The following is a 20,111-nucleotide window of genomic DNA, read 5'->3' as shown; positions in this document are numbered from 1 at the left end:
ATTTTATCAAAAATCGATGTCGCTCATCCAACAGGTCCGATCTGGAACCACGGGCTCTTATTCAGAGTAAATATTTTATGCTCACTCACCCACTTCCCAGAATCGAGGCAGCGCAGCGGACGCACAGGCAGTACTCAATCTACGGCCGGCCTCGCCACATACGCTACACACACATGGACACGCACACGCACACGGACACGCACACGCACACACACACACACGCGCACGCACGCACGCACGCACGCACGCACGCACGCACGCACGCACGCACGCACGCACGCACGCACGCACGCACACACACACACACAGACGTGCATACACACGCGTCTTTCTACTCTACTGTAACTGTGTTCAGCACAAATAATACAAATAAACAAAACACACAAATAGCCTAAATGTTTATCTATAGCCTCTCAAAAAGAAAAACGCAACATAAAACAAACAAACTGAAAACAAAAAATACAACAAGACACACGCACACAAATATATCTATATCCTTTACGCTAGCCTCACATTTTCTTGATTGTTCATTTGGCATGTAACTGTGGATCTCTCTGTTTTTCTAAGTTGACACTGAAGCATATCCTATTGCTTCCTATTTCATGAGGTACAGACATACATATAATACATCTACCCATTTAATTGGGTATATCAGACAAATAAAACGTCTGAGAACTGTTGTGCCTATGCTGATTAGGTTAGGCTACCAGTGTTTTAGGTAATGTTATGTAATAACTATGTCCCAAACATTTATTTTGCATTTGTTAACAATTACTGAGCACTTTGTTATTCATTTGGTAGTTATGACTTTTACACTATTTCTCAGTAATTTATAAACATACTGTTCAAACATTTAGCAACCAGAGAAGATTTGACAGACAGACAGAAAAGCAGTAGACTGAGAAATAAAAAGGCAGGTAGTAAGCAGTAGGGCTGTAACGATATTGTATCGAACCGAGAAATCGCGATACACAGAGTTACGTATTGTGATACATGATAGTGCTTCCAAGCTTCAAATCATTATCATTATTTTATTTAAACTTTTACAAATTATTAGTTGCCTCTTGTAACTTATTCTACCTATAAACTATCACAATTTTTATTCATTATTTTATTTTATATTGTTGGCTAATCGTGGGGTGTATCGAACCGTAGGTCATAAATCGTGATACGAATCGAATCGTGTGTTGAGTGTATCGTTATAGCCCTAGTAAGCAGACAAACGGAGATATCAAAACTACTGCATGACCTCATGAGAAACAATGCAAAAAAGACAATGGTTACCAAATTATGATTTATCTTCCACACACTGCGCTCTTCCGTCTTGTTGGTGCATCTCTGAAGTTATCAAGTAATCAATGGATCGCACTCAGTTTTTTCTTCTTTTCTTTTTATTCAAACATTGCAGGGTCAGACAGACTTTTGGCTGCAAGAACCTTCATCAGGGCTCTTGCAGACAAAACGTCAGTCTGACCCTGCAATGTTTGAATAAAAAGAAAAGAAAAAGAAAGAAGAAAAACTGAGTGTGATCCTTTCCCTAACTACCAAATTATGAATACAATTCTAGGAAACACCGAATGCAAAATAAATGCTTATTCCGAGGTTATGATCCTACATAAATTGCTAGGCACTGTTGTCACATTTTTCTTGCTCCTGGTCCTCAGCCTCAGGCTAGTAGGACCTCATCATGACTCAGGAGAGGGACCCTGGGCAGCAGAGGTTAACACCCCCCATTGATTTGCCCAACACTGCTGGAAGCTCTTTAGCCTATCCCAGCCCTTTTTTACGCGAGAAGGGAGGGGAGGGCGGTGGAAAAAAAAAAACCTTATGATGAGATTACTGACCTGGAGTGGCGAGTGTGAGGCCAGGGGGGTTAGGCCAATAATCTGCCTATTAGAAGTGCTAGCTTTTTACAAGCCAGGGGTGCAATTTCCCATTGACAACTACCCAAGTTGCTAACTGGCTAACAACTACGCTTTCGAGAAACACACCCCTGGTGTGATAAGTGCATCAGAGAGGAGTGTATCGGGTCATATCCGGTGTATAATGACAACTGAATTACCGTTATTAAATTTGAACAAAGACAATGCAAGTGTGAATTGTCTGTGTGAAGTGCTGATAGGCCTACTAAATGTTCTTTCGCTACAAGGTAAGGGAAGGCTATGGGCAGTGCTGCTGAACAAGAAACACGGTAGACACTGGGAGCTTGATGATGGTTGGTGTGTATGTATCCTTGTGTGTGCGACTGTGCGTGTGTGTGTGTGCGTGTGTGCGTGTGCACGCGCGTGCATGTGTGTGGGTGTGTGTTTAGTAGTGTGCGTGTGTCTGTGGTAATGCGCTTGCTTTGGACTAGCGAGTTTAATGGAGCAAACAGTCCATAGAGGGAAAAGGGGGGCAGCAACAGCAAGAGCAAGAGCGGAGAGAGAGAGAGAGAGAGAGAGAGAGAGAGAGAGAGAGAGAGAGAGAGAGAGAGAGAGAGAGAGAGAGAGAGAGAGAGAGAGAGAGAGAGAGAGAGAGAGAGAGAGAGAGAGACGGAGAGAGAGAGAGAGACAGACAGATAGACAGACAGATAGACAGATAGACAGCCACAGCGATGGAGAGAGAGAGAGAGAGAGAGAGAGAGAGAGAGAGAGAGAGAGAGACGGAGAGAGAGAGATACAGAGAGACAGACAGATAGACAGACAGATAGACAGCCACAGCGATGGAGAGAGAGAGAGAGAGAGAGAGAGAGAGAGAGAGAGAGAGAGAGAGAGAGAGAGAGAGAGAGAGAGAGAGAGAGAGAGAGAGAGAGTACAGAACCCAAAAAAGAACAACAAACCCACTCTCCATCCATCTCTGCAGCAGGGCATGTCCTCTATCTCCAGAAGACTGAAGACTGGGTCACAGCCAAAATAGCGCTCAGGACTCCCCCTTTTACAGTCCCCATGACCCACATGTACAACAGGGAGGACAAGCACAACAAACTCATACACACACTGTACACACACACGCACACACTACACACACACACACACACACACACACACACACACACACACACACACACACACACACACACTGTACACACACACTGTACACACACACACACACACACACACACACACACACACACACACACACACACACACACACACAGGCAGGCACAATTAACACCCCAAATACACGCAGATACACATACTGCACACATACGAACACACACACACACACATACGCACACACACACGCACTTACGCGCGCGCACGCACACACACACACACACACACACACACACACACACACACACACACACACACACACACACACACACACACACACACACACACACACACACACACACACAGCAGTTCTGGGTGAGCAGTAGCAATGGGAGGGGATGAAGGGATGAAGCCGGCCTTACTGTAGCCCTGAGGCAGTACAGGGAGCTGCCTCCACTCCCTCGCTGGCCTTGCTACTGTGCCTACTGCTTTCTGCCTTTTGCATTGCTCTCTGCCTCTGTGTCTCGAATGTACAGCGCTTACAGTTTTTTTTCAATTGCTAGCAAGCTTTTGTCCAATCCTCAGCGACATTCGCAAAACAAAAAGTTAGCACACCAAGGGCTTTCCACCGCCATACAGTTGACACATTACATGCCTTTTTCAGACAATTAGCAGTCAATGAATGCATTTCTTTGTGTATATTTAACAGTGTATGCTTTTGAGAAGAAAATGAACTGTTTGGCCAATTGTGCTTGGTAGGTGGTAGTCTGTGTGAAGAGTTTAGAAAAAGTATCCAAAGTATGGGTAAGAGCTTGTTAGCAATTGAAAAAAACTGTAAGGTATCCATGCTCCTCACTGTCCAGGGCTGGGGGAGAAAAAGGGCCTGGCGGCGGACGCTTTTGGCTTAGAGGGGCAACTCATAATTAGCGGCGCAGAACTGACTCACCGGTGGCCCCCACATATATATATATCCCGGGAAATACCTGCTACTGTGCACTTCTGTACCTGTACTGTACCAGTGTACTGTACTGTACACTGCTTATCCACCTTCTCTGCATACACAGTAAACAATGCCAGTGTTACTGTAATATAAGTTGAAGTTAAGTCAGTTTCAGATAACATTTGGTCCCTTAGTGTTTTTTTTCTATTTGGTCAGGGTAACATTTTCAGACTTAATTACTATATCCCATATTGTGTAAATATCAGGAGCTGTCGAGCTGAAATGACATTGGCCACCAGCAGAATCTTACACTGACTGACTGCACAGTTAGAGTTCCTTGACTCTCCACAGTGTTGCAATAAATGCTCAATCTGGATTGAAAGAGAATAAGTTTACTCTGAAATACTGACACCTTTTTTTTACTGGGGTCTGTACATTGCTTGTCCACCCTCCTCTCTGCCTCTGCTGTCTTATGTCTTTTCACTCTCTTCTTCGTCCTCCACTGGACTGCGCCTCACTGGCAACACTTCCATCTCCTCTTGTGTGATTCTCTATTCTATATGAACCCTGTTATCTCTGCACTGTATGCAAAGATCAAAGACAAGGCATGCTTAGGTCTTTTCACAGAAGGGGTGTAGCAAAGAGAGCAAGAATAAAAAAAGAGAAGAGGAGGGAAGCAATGGAGAGATATGTGGGCATATCTTATGAGAGGGAACATGAGTGCCCATTGATGTGTTCTTAGCTTGCTTTTCAGCTCGCGGTGCCGTTCCCGGCGAGAGGCTCGGCCGAGCGGAATGGTGATGTGTTGAGCTGACCTCATAATGTAACGCTTCTCTGATTGGCTTGAGGAGCGGGCTTTAAAGATAGGTTGCTACCAGAGAGTGTCGAGCGCAGTACATTTTGCAGTGTTGTTTAACACATCAAGAGTACAGTAGGACCAATGATGTAAGTGACACAAAGTGCTGAAATAACATGGCAGAATTTACTGTGAGGGAGACGAATCTCAGATTGTTACTGTTTTCCTCTTGCAAAACACTTAATACTGTATGTGGTGTGAAGTTTAAAGTCTTGTCATCTTCTATTTTTTAACCTCCACCAAACTTCTGCATTGCGACTTACGGCAAATAAAGGGGAATTTTCATCACCTTCAGTTTATATTGCCAGAGTTACATTGTACTGTAAGTCCTTGTTCATTTAGGTAAGACATACTGTAGATGTACACAAGTTGATTTTAAAAGTATTACCTTGTGTTTTTTGAGGTTAGCTTTGGTGCATAGATGCAATGTTCTTTTTTATGATGTTCATTGTGGTTGTGGAGGTCCAAAGTGCAATCTTGTTACAATTTACAATAAAAAGCAGTGTTTTATCCATGCTATTTGTGTGGATTGGAATAACGCTTCTGTCCATCTCTCGGGTGTGTTGGCATGTTGGTTAAAAGTACTCCTGCTGGCTCAGCCATGTCTCTAACAGCAGGGTACTGGACTGCTATGTGGGCGACCCGGGTTAGATTCCCGGCCCGGGTCATTTCTCGATACCTCCCCACCTCTCTCTCCTACCCATTTCCTGTCTGTTCTCCACTGTCCTATCAAATAATAAAGGCACAAAAGACCTAAAAATATATTTTTTAAAAGTCCTCCTGCTTCTTCTTTGGTCTCGCTCACCAGTGATCACTCACCTCATGGTGTAGAGAAGGGTGCCATCTTCCTTTAGCCGCAGGAGCTTGTTGGGGGTGGTCATGTTGTGTGCTACAGACTTCTTGCCGTTCAGGAAGAAGGTGTCAGGTGTCCAGATGTTGCTGGCCAGCAGGTTGTTCAGCGGCAGTGTATCCATGGGCCCTTTGAAGCGCAAACGCTCGTCCTTCCAGCTCTGGCGGAAGAACACGTCTATTGTGTACTCCTGCGCAGAAAAAGAACATGATAGGCTTGTAAGAGTCAGTAAATGAACAAAACATGGTTATCTCACTTCAGCTTTGAATTATTTTAAAAGCATGGTTGAAATCTTTAACACAGGCAGCGGTGAAATAACTTTTTTAGTGCAGATGGGCCCGCCGGCGGCCCGTTCACTCTTTGACTAAGAGACTAATCTACATCATACCAACATGGCTATGACATTACCGAGAGCCTTACTGTAAGTAACAGATTAAGACTGGTCATTACAATTTCGTTATAACAGAGGCTCTGCGCAATGGGGTTAATACACGGGCATTAGTTCACTTACGAGACACTTTTCTCCTTGGCTGACTGTGCATTCACCCTGTCATTAAATTCAGCGATCCATATGTTGGCTATTGCCCCCGAGGCACACGAGAACACACAATCCATTGCAGGTGGAAATGAACACGATGGCCGCATGCATTACAACGTGTGATTTCCTCACTGGCTCAGCGGCCCTGCTACGGCCGCTATTGACGTAAATAATGGCAGGGTTGGTCAGACTGCCTCTTTCGTTTAAAACAACAATTGCTAGCAATTATTTTAGTGGTTGCAACAACGCTGCTGGCTCCACAGGCAGAGATGTCAGTTCTGGCCCACTGAGTGCTTCCTGACCCCTTCACGGTAATAAGTATCAATCAGGGGGGGTTGTAGTATGGGGAGACTCCCCTGGACAGTGGCCATAGGGAGACAGTGGCATGCTATTGCATTACACAGGCGCTCACTCGCTCGCTCGTTTGCATTAGTCGGGCCCTGGTCCAGCATGCAATGCAATCACGCAGCGGAGGCAGACAGCCGTTATTGACTTAAAGCGGAAGCACTAATGACAGAATGGCATTTTGATAAGATTGCTGTCATTAAAAAAAAAAGGAAACTCAAGTGATATGTGGACGTACGTGAAAGTGAAAGTGAAATGTGCATGTGTGATTGTGCGTGTGTGTGTGTGTATGTGTGTGTATGAGAGAGAGAGAGAGAGAGAGAGAGAGAGAGAGAGAGAGAGAGAATACTGTGTGCGTGTGTGTGTGTGTGTGTGTGTGTGTGTGTGTGTGTGTGTGTGTGTGTGTGTGTGTGTGTGTGTGTGTGTGTGTGTGTGTGTGTGTGTGTGTGTGTGTGTGTGTGTGTGTGTGTGTGTGTGTGTGTGTGTGTGCATATGTGTACATGTGCATGAGGTGTTGAAGGGGTGGCCAGCAGTGCTCACTCACCATTTCAGTGTCAGACACGGGGCCAAAGCTTGTGACAAAAATATTTGTCTTGATCTCAGTCACCGTCTCTACGAGTTATCACAAAGAGAAGGGTTACATATGCAGGATATATATAGTACTATAAGTAGTTGCATTTTCAAAATATGTACTTCTCACAAAAACGTCCTGTGGTGTGTGAGTCAGAGAAGTGAGCTCTCTCTCTCTCTCTCTCTCTCTCTCTCTCTCTCTCTCTCTCTCTCTCTCTCTCTCTCTCTCTCTCTCTCTCTCTGCCCCCCTCTCACTCTCTCATACACTCCTCATCCCCCCCCCTCTCTCTCCCCTCTCTCTCTCTCTCTCTCTCTCTCTCTCTCCTCTCTCTCTCTCTCTCTCTCTCTCTCTCTCTCTCTCTCTCTCTCTCTCTCTCTCTCTCTCATTCTCTGGGTGTGAATAGGCCAGGACAATTTCTCCTCCTACTCCTCCTCCTCCTCCTCCTCTTCTTCTTCTTCTCACCCAGAACAATGCACCTGCCTGCTCAGAGAAGAGCAGCAGAGCCTCATGCAGCTCCTCTCAAGGCCATTAGCCATAGACTGAGCTCACACCATGCTGTAATTGCCTGTGCTGTTGATCTGAGCCAATGTCCTTTGCACTGGTCTTGAGTTCACCAGACATTTCACCATGTCATTTAAACAAGCACAAATGTTGTAGGTATTGTGAGCTACCGTGCATGGCCCTTTTCTTGGAGCCCAAAGCTACATGAGACATCTATGCACTTCATGCACATAACTCGACTTTTTCTTCTCTACATTTTTCTTGCCTTGCATTCTTGCATTGATGTTACAAGTCAAAGATATTGGAGGGACCAGAAATATGTTGCAAAACAAAATTAACATCCATGGTCCCTGGGTGTTGAAATGGACCAGTATGAGAATTTAGGCTAAGCAGCAAAGTAGGCTTTTAGGACGAAAAAAAACATGCTTGGTGGTGGTGGTGGTGGTGTGGGTCGTACCTCCCAAACCAGGGCGAAGTCGGTTGTCGTAGCCATCCAGTAATCCATCTAATATCCGGGTGAATACGGTGATGTTATCATTCAGTTCACTTTCTTTGGGTGATGGTGTGGTTGCTGTCTGAGAAAAACTATCAAAAGAGACTGACATCAGGATATCTCCTCAAAGTAGGCTAAATACAAAAAGTTAGGTTTTACTGCCACTACTAATACTAATAAAAAACAACAACAACAACAGCAATAATAAAAATGTCCTAGTTTTAAATGACAAAACCGTATTGCATGTAGTGAAAATTTGCTGGTCTGAATTCTGAAGCGCTTACCTCAAACGGCATAGCAGAGTCAGAAACACGACTCCGAGCCACAGACCTCTCATTTTGGAGATGCTGCGTGTTCCATAGTCCATTCCTGTGATGAAGGCAGATTGCACCGACTCAGAGAGCTCAAAGCATCACCCCGCAGGCAGCAACGAACCTCCCCATCTAGAGTCTTGGCCGCGCACTCGAGTTGCAATAGTGCCCACAACTATGCACGAAAGGGTTCTACATAAATTAATTGCATTTCATATGAAATAATCACATTCATTTAAAAAACAGCAATAAACATCAAAAATCATAATAATTATCGTGTGACGCAATACTTCCTTTTGAAAAGTATGTTCCAAGAACAATCCTAAAATCACAAATGGATTAATTGCTTTGCGACACCTACCGCTCCGCATATTCCAGTTTCACATATGCCTACAGTTGAGACAACTATAAATTGATCAAAGAATACAAAGAGGTCAAAATTGGTTCAGAATATCACGGAAGAGTATGATAAAGCCTCGATTCTTTGCCAGGCAAAAGGGCTTGCTTCTAAACATCTCCGGGCGCTACGTCTAGCCCCACAGCCGACCAACAGCCGATCACATTAGAAATAAATAAGTTCAAATGCAGAAAAATACCTGAATGGTGCTTTGGGTGAGTGATGAGCTCGCGTAAAATTTCCAAAGAAGTGTGACAATCAAATCCCGTAATTGTCACAGTGCACTAACCGAGCAGCACATTGTTTCTTCAAATATCTGCCTCTCTGAAAAACCGAATGTAAAACCCTCGCATTGTTCTGTCCTCCTTTCACGAATGAATGACTGGGCAGTCACCGCAGGCAAACCCTGGGCGCTCGACTTCGCATTCCACCAAATGCCACCATCTCCATTTAAATCGTAATGCAACTGCTTAAATCACATGTGCTAATTTAATTAAGTCCATACCACTTGCGCCTTGGCGTACAGAATAACAGCAGCCCACCCTTTCAACAAAACCGACACTTTTCCCTTTATGTCACATTGGTATCCGACACAAGACTATGACACTCTGCCCGGGATACATGCACCGTTACAGGAGCGAAAGTGGTCACCGCTTGCCAGATCCCACCAAACTCACCAGTACTCACTCAGTACCCGTTTCTTTTTTCGCTTTGAATGCAGCGTTGATTTGGACCAACAGTCAGGAGACGTCACCCCAGTATCGCATCATGATTTTCCGCCTACAAAACAGACTAAAGGTTGGCAAAGCAAAGCACTCCGAAGACGCACTGCTCTACGCGCTCACGCACAGCGATTTTTGGAAAACCAAGAATTCGTTACTCAACATGTGTACGAACTTGACAATCACCTTTTCCTTTTAGTTCCGAAACAGCGTACGGGGTGGTCGTTTGGAACCCCAGTGATCGCTGTCCATGGTTTAACGAGAGTTCAGAAATTCAAGAGCTACGAGACAAGTCTTTCCCCTCTGTTGATTTTGGGTTGAGTGACTAAAAAGAACTTCCGACATCCAAAGAACCAAACGTCACGACGTGTTATAAAAGCCACTGCTCCTCCAGAAGAAGAGCTTGTCCGTTTCTGGATAATTGTGGTGAAAAGACTATGCCCTCACTCCAGCCCCCTAAGCGCACAACAGTCAGGGGAAATACACTAGTGTAAACCTCCACTATAAACCTATAAATGGTTACCTAAGTGAGTCCGTTTCAGCACCACTGATGGTCTCCGTTCTTGGTAGATGAACCTCTGGAATGCGCAGTTTTGAAGGCTGCCATCAGGGGGAACTCTAAACCAATTTTTTCCCCAGCTGCCTTCAATTCGTAGCGTCTATTGCGAAGTCATATTCTCTCTCAAGTGTTCGCCGTCTTTATGCGTTACACGTTTTCTGAAAGTTATTTACTGTGTCCCTAGGAGTTGTTTTAATTACTAGGAAATATTGCCCAGCGCAAACCATATTCATTACGGAACCATTACGGAAACCAATGCTATTATGTAGGCTCAGAAGCCGAGCAGTAAGCATTTGATGACAGAGAATTCATAAATGCTTCTCAGATGGACCTGATGTCTGGATCCTGAAATTAACAGAGTATGAACGCGACATTGGGTCCGACGAGACATAGGATGGTTTTTAATGAAGGAAGAAAATAACCTCTCGAAATTGAAATCAGTTTGAAGTGTGGGCATTAGTCTGAGTGTTAGCCAGGAGGCAAGTTAATCGTCACACAACTGAATAAAAATCAGCACCACATCTTTGATGCAAGCGTGGCGTGTCCCTGAAAAGGGTTGTGGTATTTTTCCAGTTGTGTAGGCCTAATGTATTATTATAAATAATATTTTTTGCAGTGGATACAATGTTGTTGTTTGAGTACTGGATATCTAGGAGAGAGTGTGCCTTTGTGCTTATTGACTTCATTGTCCCTCACCCTGGAGAGTTAAACAAGGGAAGCAGATGTGGCCCCATGGTTCATAGCTATGGCACCTGCGTCCTGAAATCCTCATTCCAATAATACATTCAGATACTGCATAGATTATTGTAGCGAAGGGGAGTAGAGTTCCCGAAACCAAAGAGCCAGGCTCGTTGCCGTGACTGACAGAGCACACACACACATAGTGATGGTCACACCATCACACAGTCTTTTCCTTCAGGAAGGGAATATGTCCCGCATGGGTGCCACTAGGGCGGGAAAGGTGTTACAGATTCTAAGGGCCCAAGCAATGACAGCACTGACAGGGGCCCTTAACCCTATCCAGACCGGGCTTTTTTGGCATTCCTGGGACGGGGGGGGGGCTCATTTGACCCCCCCCCCCCTCATAACTTAGGAACCGAATGGCGTATGACCACCAAACTTGGAGGGGATGATCTTCAGCCAAAGTTCTATGAATGACATCAGTTAAGTGTCATTATTGGAGGGGGCGCACGCGGACACAGAACATGTAGGACGTGTGCTTCAGTGCTCCGAGGCTAAGTGACCTATTTGTAATTTATTCTGGCGGAATATTCGACCATATGCCAATAGTTCTTAACCAGTAACGCACATTAAGTGGATATTTCACTCAAAAATGGCTTCTGGACGAGGGAGAGAATCGGGAAAACCCAAAAAGAACCCTCCACAAGCCGGCGACCCAGATGCTAGCTTGCTACAGGAGATGATGAATGCTATCCGGGACGACATATGTGGTAAAATCGACACGCTCTCCACTGACTTGAGATCTGAGATTGCAACGGTAAGAGCCGAGTTTAGAAGTGCTATTTCACCATTGCAACAAAAAGTGGACACACACGACAGTACCATTAAAGAGCTTGAGTGTGCTGCATCTGACCAGAGTGATCGCTTGAGCGAATTGGAGAATCTCGTGCAGACTCTGAATGCGCAAGTGACTCAATTGAATGCTAAGTGTGAAGATCTAGAGGGGCGTTCGAGAAGGAATAATATTCGACTCGTTGGAGTACCGGAAGGTGTCGAGGGCTCCAATCCGACCGAATTCATCTCCGGACTCATACAGGATACTCTGAGTCTGGACCACAAACCTGTCGTGGACAGAGCGCACCGCAGCTTACGTGAGAAGCCCAAGAAGGATGAACCTCCCAGACCGTTCATCATTCGCCTACACTATCATCAAGATCGGGACCGGATTCTACGCAGAGCCGAAGAGCTCTCCACAGTCTTTTACCAAGAAGGGAAGGTGATGTTTTTCCCTGACTACACTTCTGCTGTGGCCAAGAGACGCGCGAAGTTCGGGGAAGCGAAACGCCTCCTTCGCCCAATGAAAGGAGTGAAATTCAGGCTGGTGTTTCCAGCCCTGCTTAAGATTACGCTGCTGTCTGACGGAACATTGCACAAATTCGATGACCCCTCCTCCGCGGTGGAGTTCATCCAGGGCATTCCATGCCTCGGACTGCCCCACAGGGACAATTCTGCTGGCGGTGAGGAAATGATAGAGTAAATTGATATGCTTTACTACCGTCGAAATACACGACAGGTCAACTGCTCTGGTTAAGTTATAAATCTATCTGGTTCATGACAATTCAACCAATATTTTGAAATGTGGTTACGGTGTTTGCATTAGCCATTTGGCTACAATACTGATATAAGTGAAGTCACTAGCCTCTACGGCACGTAGGCGGCTCTGGAATGTGCACGAGGAGTGCTACTTCGGTTAGTTCGTCAGATTTAAAGGGGGGTAAGCGCGCGTCATGTTCAGTAGACGCTTTAGCAAGGGAGGGGTGGGTTTTACCGTTTTTTGTCTGTGTTTTGCCTTTTAATTTCACTTGTTGTGTTTTTGTTTTTCCTTATGCCTGCTTAAATGTGTTTCACCTATTGTGGCACCTAGTCTGCTTACTTTTAGTGCTTTATCATGCCGTGACTCATGCACCAGTTCAATAGGAATGAGCTGAATTTTGTCAGTTGGAATTGCAGAGGACTAAATGCACCAATGAAGCGCAACAAAGTCCTGGGTCATCTTCGCAAGCTAGAAGCACACATAGTTTATTTACAAGAGACACATTTAAAAGTAGAGGACCATATTAGATTAAGAAAGAATTGGATAGGTCAAATATATCATTCAAAATTTCAGGCCAAGGCAAGGGGTACAGCCATTCTTATACACAAATCAATCCCTTTTATATGCTCTAATGTTTTAGCAGACCCAAATGGGAGATTTGTTGTTGTTACTGGGAAGATTTACAATACTCCCCTCATCCTTGCTAATATTTATGGGCCTAATTGGGATGATCATCATTTCTTCAGAACCTTTTTTTCAAAGCTCACAGATATTGCTACACATTCTCTCGTTCTTGGAGGGGACTGGAACTGCTGGATAAGTCCAACTCTTGATCGATCCTCAACCAAGACACTCTCCTTATCCAAATCTGCACAATTAATTAAATCCATTATGGAGGAATTTAATCTATCCGATCCATGGCGTTTTCTGCACCCAAATGGTAAACAATACTCATTTTTCTCTTCTGTCCACCGGACATTTTCACGTATTGACTACTTTTTAATACATAATAATTTATTGCCTTCTGTCAAATCTGTAACCTACAACCCCATAGTAATATCTGACCATGCACCAATTTCTTTAACAATAGCCATGCAAGGACTTAACTCTTCTCGCCCTCCTTGGCGATTGAACACACGCCTGTTATCTAGCAAAGACTTTCTCCAACTCATGTCTGCACAGATCAAAACTTTTATAGAGATTAATAAAACTCCAGATATTTCTGCGTCCACTCTTTGGGAAACGTTGAAAGCATACCTCAGAGGTATTATTATTTCATATACTGCATTTGAGAGGAGGACAAGGGAAGAAAAATTATCTGAGCTGATAAAGAAAATTGGGGAAACTGACAAGCTATATGCAGAAAATCCTTCCCCTGACTTATATAAAGAACGCCTTACACTACAAGCAAATTTTAATATTTCATCTACGCAGAAGGAGGAAGAAATGCTACTTAGGTCTAAATATAAGTATTATGAACAAGGTGACAAAGCAGGGCGGTTGCTTGCTTACCAACTCAAAAAAGAAGCATCTTCTCACCAAATACTCCAAATTAAGACCCCTCTGGGTACGACAACAGATCCAAAAGAGATTAATGATCACTTTAAGGACTACTACAGCCTGTTATACACTCCAGAGCATACTCCAGATTCCGCTGCATTGGATAATTTTTTTAACTCTTTGGACATTCCTAAGGTGGATGAGGAGGCTGTTGGTAAATTAGATCAACCTCTATCTGTGGAAGAACTTAAAATTGCGATAGCTTCAATGCAAGGCGGAAAGTGTCCAGGCCCTGACGGCTACCCGGTAGAGTTTTATAGGACTTTTTTTCCACTGTTGGCCCCCCTCCTTGTTGACATGTATAATGAATCATTTGAAAATCATACCCTCCCATCTACTCTCACGTATGCCACCATATCTTTGATTCTTAAAAAGAACAAAGACCCCCTGGACTGTGCCTCTTATAGACCCATAAGTTTGTTGAATGTGGATCTAAAATTACTTTCTAAATTGTTGGCACTTCGCTTAGACCCTATACTGCCGACCGTCATATCCCCAGATCAAACAGGGTTTATCAGGCATAGGCACTCATTCTACAATCTAAGGCGCCTCTATAACATTATATATAGTCAACCCTCATCTACAACTACTGAAGCCCTGATCTCACTTGATGCTTTGAAGGCCTTTGACAGGGTGGGGTGGCCATACTTGTTTTATACTATGCAAAAATTTGGCCTTGGGCAAAACTTCATCGCCTGGGTTCAGTTGTTATACTCTGCACCAAAGGCCTCTGTTAGGACTAATAACAACTTCTCTGAATACTTCAGCTTACATCGCTCCACACGACAAGGATGCCCTTTGAGCCCCCTCTTGTTCGCCATAGCAATTGAGCCTCTGGCTGTCCTCCTTAGGTCCAACAAAGAGATTGTGGGCATATCTAGATCAGGCATAGAACATAAGGTGTCCCTATATGCAGATGATCTCCTCCTGTATGTGTCAAACATCTCCACATCCATACCAGCAGCACTTCAATGCCTTACAACATTTGGTTCTTTATCAGGCTATAAAGTTAACTATAGTAAGAGTGAGTTCTTCCCGATAAATGCAGCAGCTCGAGCTTATCCTACCCACTCCTTTCCATTTAAATGGGCAAATCACAGATTTACTTATCTGGGTGTACAGGTCACAGACAAATTTCAGGATCTGTTTAAGTTCAACTTTGCAAGTTTGCTATCAAATGTGCAGAAAGACTTTGAGAGGTGGTCTATTTTACCCCTATCACTCCCAGCCAGAATTAATTCTGTTAAAATGAACACACTACCAAAATTCTCATATCTTTTTCAGACCATCCCCATATTCATTCCACAAACATTTTTCCGTAAGATTGACACACTAATTACAGAGTTTATCTGGAACAGGAAGGCACCCAGGATTCGTAAAATGCTCCTCCAAAGACCCAAGAGTCTTGGAGGCATGGCATTGCCTAATTTACAGTACTATTATTGGGCTGCCAATATTAGAGCCCTACACTACTGGCTGCATTTTGACACTCTTACTCCACACCCTACTTGGCTACAGATGGAAGCGCAATCTTGTAAACCCACTTCTTTGAGGGCATTATTGTACTCTCCTCTTAAAATTTCTCTGTCTCCATACACTAAAAATGTATGTGTCAAAACATCAATGAGAATTTGGAACCAGTTCAGGAAACATTTCAAGCTGGGTGATGTTTCTATCCTTTCTCCTCTCACTGCAAATGTTGCTTTTCCGCCTTCACTGATTGACGGAGCATGGACGGTCTGGTCTAGGTTGGGTATCAAGTCCTTAAAAGACCTGTATATGGATGGGGTATTTGCATCATTTCAACAGCTGAGTGGAAAATATTCCTTACCCACATCACATTTTTTTAGATACCTACAGGTACGCAGCTTTGTTAAAACCTTATTTCCCAATTTTCCCAATAAGCCATCAGCTAACCCCATTGACTCACTCTTAATGCCTCTTCCTAATACTAAAGGAATGATATCCTCCATCTATAATCGTATGTATACCTTAAGACCTGTAAATGTCAATTCAATTAAGACTCAATGGGAGGAGGACCTGGGAAGTGAGATCCTAGATATTGAATGGGACTCAATCTTACAACGTGTGCATTCATCATCAATTTGTGCTAAACATGGTGTCATTCAGTGTAAAATTGTCCACCGGGCCTACTGGACTAGGGTCAAATTAAGCCGCTTTTTTCCTGATGTTGACCCCACATGTGAGAGGTGCCACTCAGCACCCGCGACACTGGCACACACACTCTGGTTGTGTCCAAAACTATTTGAATATTGGTCCAAGGTTTTTGACATCCTGTCCAATGTATTAGAACAAACAATTGATCCATCTCCACTTACTGCGTTGTTTGGTGTTCTCCCATTTACAATGTCCATATCTTTGTATAAGGCTGAGTTTATTGCATTTATCACTCTAGTAGCAAGGCGTCTCATTTTGCTGAGGTGGAAGTCTCCTAATGCCCCTTCATTCAGTTCCCTGATTAAAGATATCCTTTATTTCATGAAAATAGAAAAAATTAGAAGCAGTATGAAGGGCTCTACCCGCAAGTTCACAAAAACATGGGGATACTTGTCAGATTACATTGACGAGTTGAATCTCCCCTCTGTGACAGACTAGAACTGTGAGCACATCTTTTCAGACTACAGTGGTAACATATTTTGTTAAGGTGGCAGGTCTATGTGTATGTCTTGTGTAATGTTTTTCTTTATTTTTTATTTTTTTTTATTATTTTTTTTTTTTTTCTCTCTCTGTTTCTCTCTTTGGCTGTTTGTTTCTGTTTATTTTGTGTTTGATTGTGTACTGTATATGGGTGGGGGGTGGGGGGTTGGGGGGGTCTAGTTTGTTCTTTATGCCTTGTTATAGCTAATGTGTGATAATATTCCCATATTGTGTAACTTTTACATTATGGACATTCAATATCCTAAACCTTTGTTATTACACTTAAAAAATCAATAAAGAAACCTTTGAAAAAAAGAAAAAAAAGTGTCATTATTGGATATTTTGACATCATTATGACATCATTTCCTGATTTTATTGCCCAAAATGTCACCTTAATGTATTTTCCATCTAACTTGGGTAATGCACATCAATTTTGGTTATTATGTGCTTCAGACCACTTCAAATGTTCACAAGGGTGTCTGATGCTGATGAAAATGTAAAAAAATATGAAAAGTGATGATGATGAGACTTAGATCAGTGATTTTTGGTCAGGCGTACCTGTCAGAAAACCGTTGCCATGGCAACAACAAAAATGATAAACCTAATCTTTTGGTATCACACCGTAGCCAACTTCATGTTAGGAAAAGTCACAAAGTTTCGTAGTCCTAGCTTTAGTCATTCAGGAGTTATACGACATCAAAGTTGGTGCGGGCACTTTTAGCCCCCCCCCCCGGTCTGGATAGGGTTAAGGGGGCCCAAAATTCGAATCTTATATAGGGTCCATGGGGCCCAAAATTTCTGACAGCGCCTGTGATGCCCCATAATCCATTCTGGGGTCCCTCGCGCCAGGGTTACCCATCCGAGGGTCCTTCGTGGGGCAAACACAGCTGGGTGCACCTCAAATGGCCTCCAGCAAGCCACCTCACTGATGATGCTATTTGGATCCAAGCACAGTACTCGAACCCAGGGGGTACCAAACTGGGTTCTGACCACTTCAAACCAAAGAGCAAGAGTCGTTGACCTGACAGTCAAATCACACCCACAACCCTAGTGATGGTCACTCCATCACACTCCTATTGATTCAGAAAGGACGTGCCTATTTAGTTAATGGTAAACCTGCAATCTACCTCAAGGAAGCATTATGTCATCACTCAACCTACTGTATGGAAAGGTATAGGCCATTGAATCCTCTTTATAGCCTACTGTACTTGAGGTGCTGCTCCCTTTAGGTGTAGTTGCTTTCTGCATGCCTGTACACAGGTTTGTTTGTTTCAAATGTTTCAGCCTCACCTGCCTGAAAGGAAAGCTTCACAACCTGGTAGACATGGCTTTCATTTTGCATGTGCCCTGACTCAAACCAACAAAGTATGCAAATGTCATCTGAACATGTTTCTTCTTTGCTTTACAGGAATGCAGTTGATGGGAACAAGAAGCTGTTTGCAATCTATGACACAAGGTAAGGCTGACTTACACTTATCCCCCCCCCCCCACACACACACAAAGTGTGTTTGTAGCTCTTCTTGACAGAGGTGTTATGTCAATTTGCAGTTCACTGCATGGCGCCTATGTGGAGCTATCCAATCTAAATACACACATTTCTTTCTTCCTTTGGAGAGTGTAGCAATGAGGGTGAGAGTTCCTCTCTATGGACCTTTTTTCAATCAGGATTGCGGGCCACCAATATAAACTCAACCCAGTGTAATTTACACAGTATACTAGTCCTTCAACCGAACCTTTATGGTTTGGCTCCAACGAGGCAATCCCATACTGTACATTGCCAAAAGGCAGAAACGAGAATATATCCAATATCCAAATCCATTTTTTTTTCAAATTCAATTCAGACTGGATACCTATTTTATATCATGCTCTTTTCGGTGTACCTAAATCTCTTCTTTATTGCTTACCAAAAACTACATAGTGTGCATGTATACATGAGGTTTGAGTGGTCCGTATAACAATGTTTACGGCATTTTCCCTCAGTGTTTTTGCGCATGTTGGTATCAATCCTCGCTTTTGTGGGTTGAGGTGGCACATTGCTAAAGGAGCCATATAGGCATCCAGATCTAAATGAAAGCAGAAATCTTGGATAGATCTGTCTTGGCCTCTCTTTTTCAAAATCTTGGCTAGATCTGTCCTTTCCGTTTCAAATCTGTCATGTTGCTGCGTCCCCAACCCCCACCTCTACACATTAGATAAGAAAGATGAAGAGGTCCAATAGAAATCCTCAGAAAGTCTCTCGGGGGACGTTAAATAACATGTGACATGGGAGATAATGAAAGTAGTGGGGTGAAGGAAAAACACTAACTATACAGCTGCTCCAGGAGGGAGCTGTTAGGCCCGGGATATGCTGGCTGTGGGACTTAAATTACACATAAAACCGTGTCCAGACAAGTGCACATAGTACTTGCAAAAGAGGTATCAGAGCACTATGCACGATAATGGAGGTATCATGTAGAGGGGGCAGATAGCTAACTGGGCTCTCATTAATAGTTTCCATCACTGTTTGACTAGTGATCTCATCATGGTTGTTCGGAAGATCACCCCTCACGGTTGTTTCAGTATTGCATCATCTGCGTACCTTATGTCAGGTGTCCTACCGTGCACAGAATTGACATAAAATGCGCATGACATGTACATGCACGTGTGTATCCCGCAGCAAGCATACTGTATCCCGGGCCTTACTTACAGTATAACACCATCACTGGTTGTAAAATATACAAAGCAGACTGGGGGGTTAACGCTGCTATGTCGTGATTCATTCCTGAGATGAAGAAACCCCTCTGGACATTTGGCTTACCGGTGGAGTTGAGACAGGATTTTCTCAGCATGCTGGAGAATTGCTGTAGATGGTCTTTTTTAGAGCACCCTTTGTCTGTGTGTGTGTGTGTGTGTGTGTGTGTGTGTGTGTGTGTGTGTGTGTGTGTGTGTGTGTGTGTGTGTGTGTGTGTGTGTGTGTGTGTGTGTGTGTGTGTGTGTGTTGTGCATGTGCGTGTGCGCATGTGTCTGTGCGTCCATATGTGCCTGTGTGCCTGCATGTGTGTGTCAATACTCAGGACAATACCCATTGCTGTTCCCCAAAGTTCCCTAAACTGTTCTCTAAACTTATAATCACTTTAATTAATATGTAAGTTCATTGACATTGAATATCAACAGCCAATCAAGATTAATCAAGCTTTGCCACACTCCCAAAGAGTGGCTTGGATGGAAGGATTGGGCTGTATGATTGTGTTTGTCTCTCAGTTTTATAAATCTGAGAATATGTACATTGATGTGGGTTTAGCCGCAAAAACCTGCATTGACATGGGATTATAAAATGCAATTCCAATGAATTAGATCAGATGAAATTTAATAAAAGTGAAAGCCCAACTGAGAAACACCAACTCCCATCGTCATTGTGACATAGCATTCCACAGCACACAAGTGAATACTGCACACAACAAAATTGCATTTAGGCCTTATCCTTGCAAAGAGGCAGGCCCCAATGGCGCCTGAAAGGGAGCAGTGCGTTGGGATGGTACCATGCTCAGGGTACCTTAGTCATGGAGGAGGATGGGGGAGAG

At 43.7% G+C, this 20,111-nt stretch overlaps 1 protein-coding gene across 1 annotated transcript in view; it reads right to left on the bottom strand.

Moving 5' to 3' along the window:
- Positions 1–8,436, bottom strand: part of gabra5 (gamma-aminobutyric acid type A receptor subunit alpha5) — a 46,726-nt gene extending 38,290 nt beyond the window's left edge. The window contains exons 1-4 of the mRNA XM_063202069.1: positions 8,354–8,436; positions 8,034–8,161; positions 7,049–7,116; positions 5,591–5,811 (exon numbers count right to left, since the gene is read on the bottom strand). Of these exons, the coding sequence (XP_063058139.1) occupies positions 5,591–5,811; positions 7,049–7,116; positions 8,034–8,161; positions 8,354–8,436 (500 nt within the window). The remainder of the gene's footprint in view (positions 1–5,590; positions 5,812–7,048; positions 7,117–8,033; positions 8,162–8,353) is intronic.
- Positions 8,437–20,111: the final 11,675 nt, after the last annotated feature.

The sequence above is a fragment of the Engraulis encrasicolus genome, chromosome 6 (assembly GCF_034702125.1).
Source record: "Engraulis encrasicolus isolate BLACKSEA-1 chromosome 6, IST_EnEncr_1.0, whole genome shotgun sequence".
NCBI lineage: Eukaryota > Metazoa > Chordata > Actinopteri > Clupeiformes > Engraulidae > Engraulis > Engraulis encrasicolus.
Note: the sequence above shows the minus strand (reverse complement) of the source record. Positions and strands in the feature narration are given on the sequence as shown.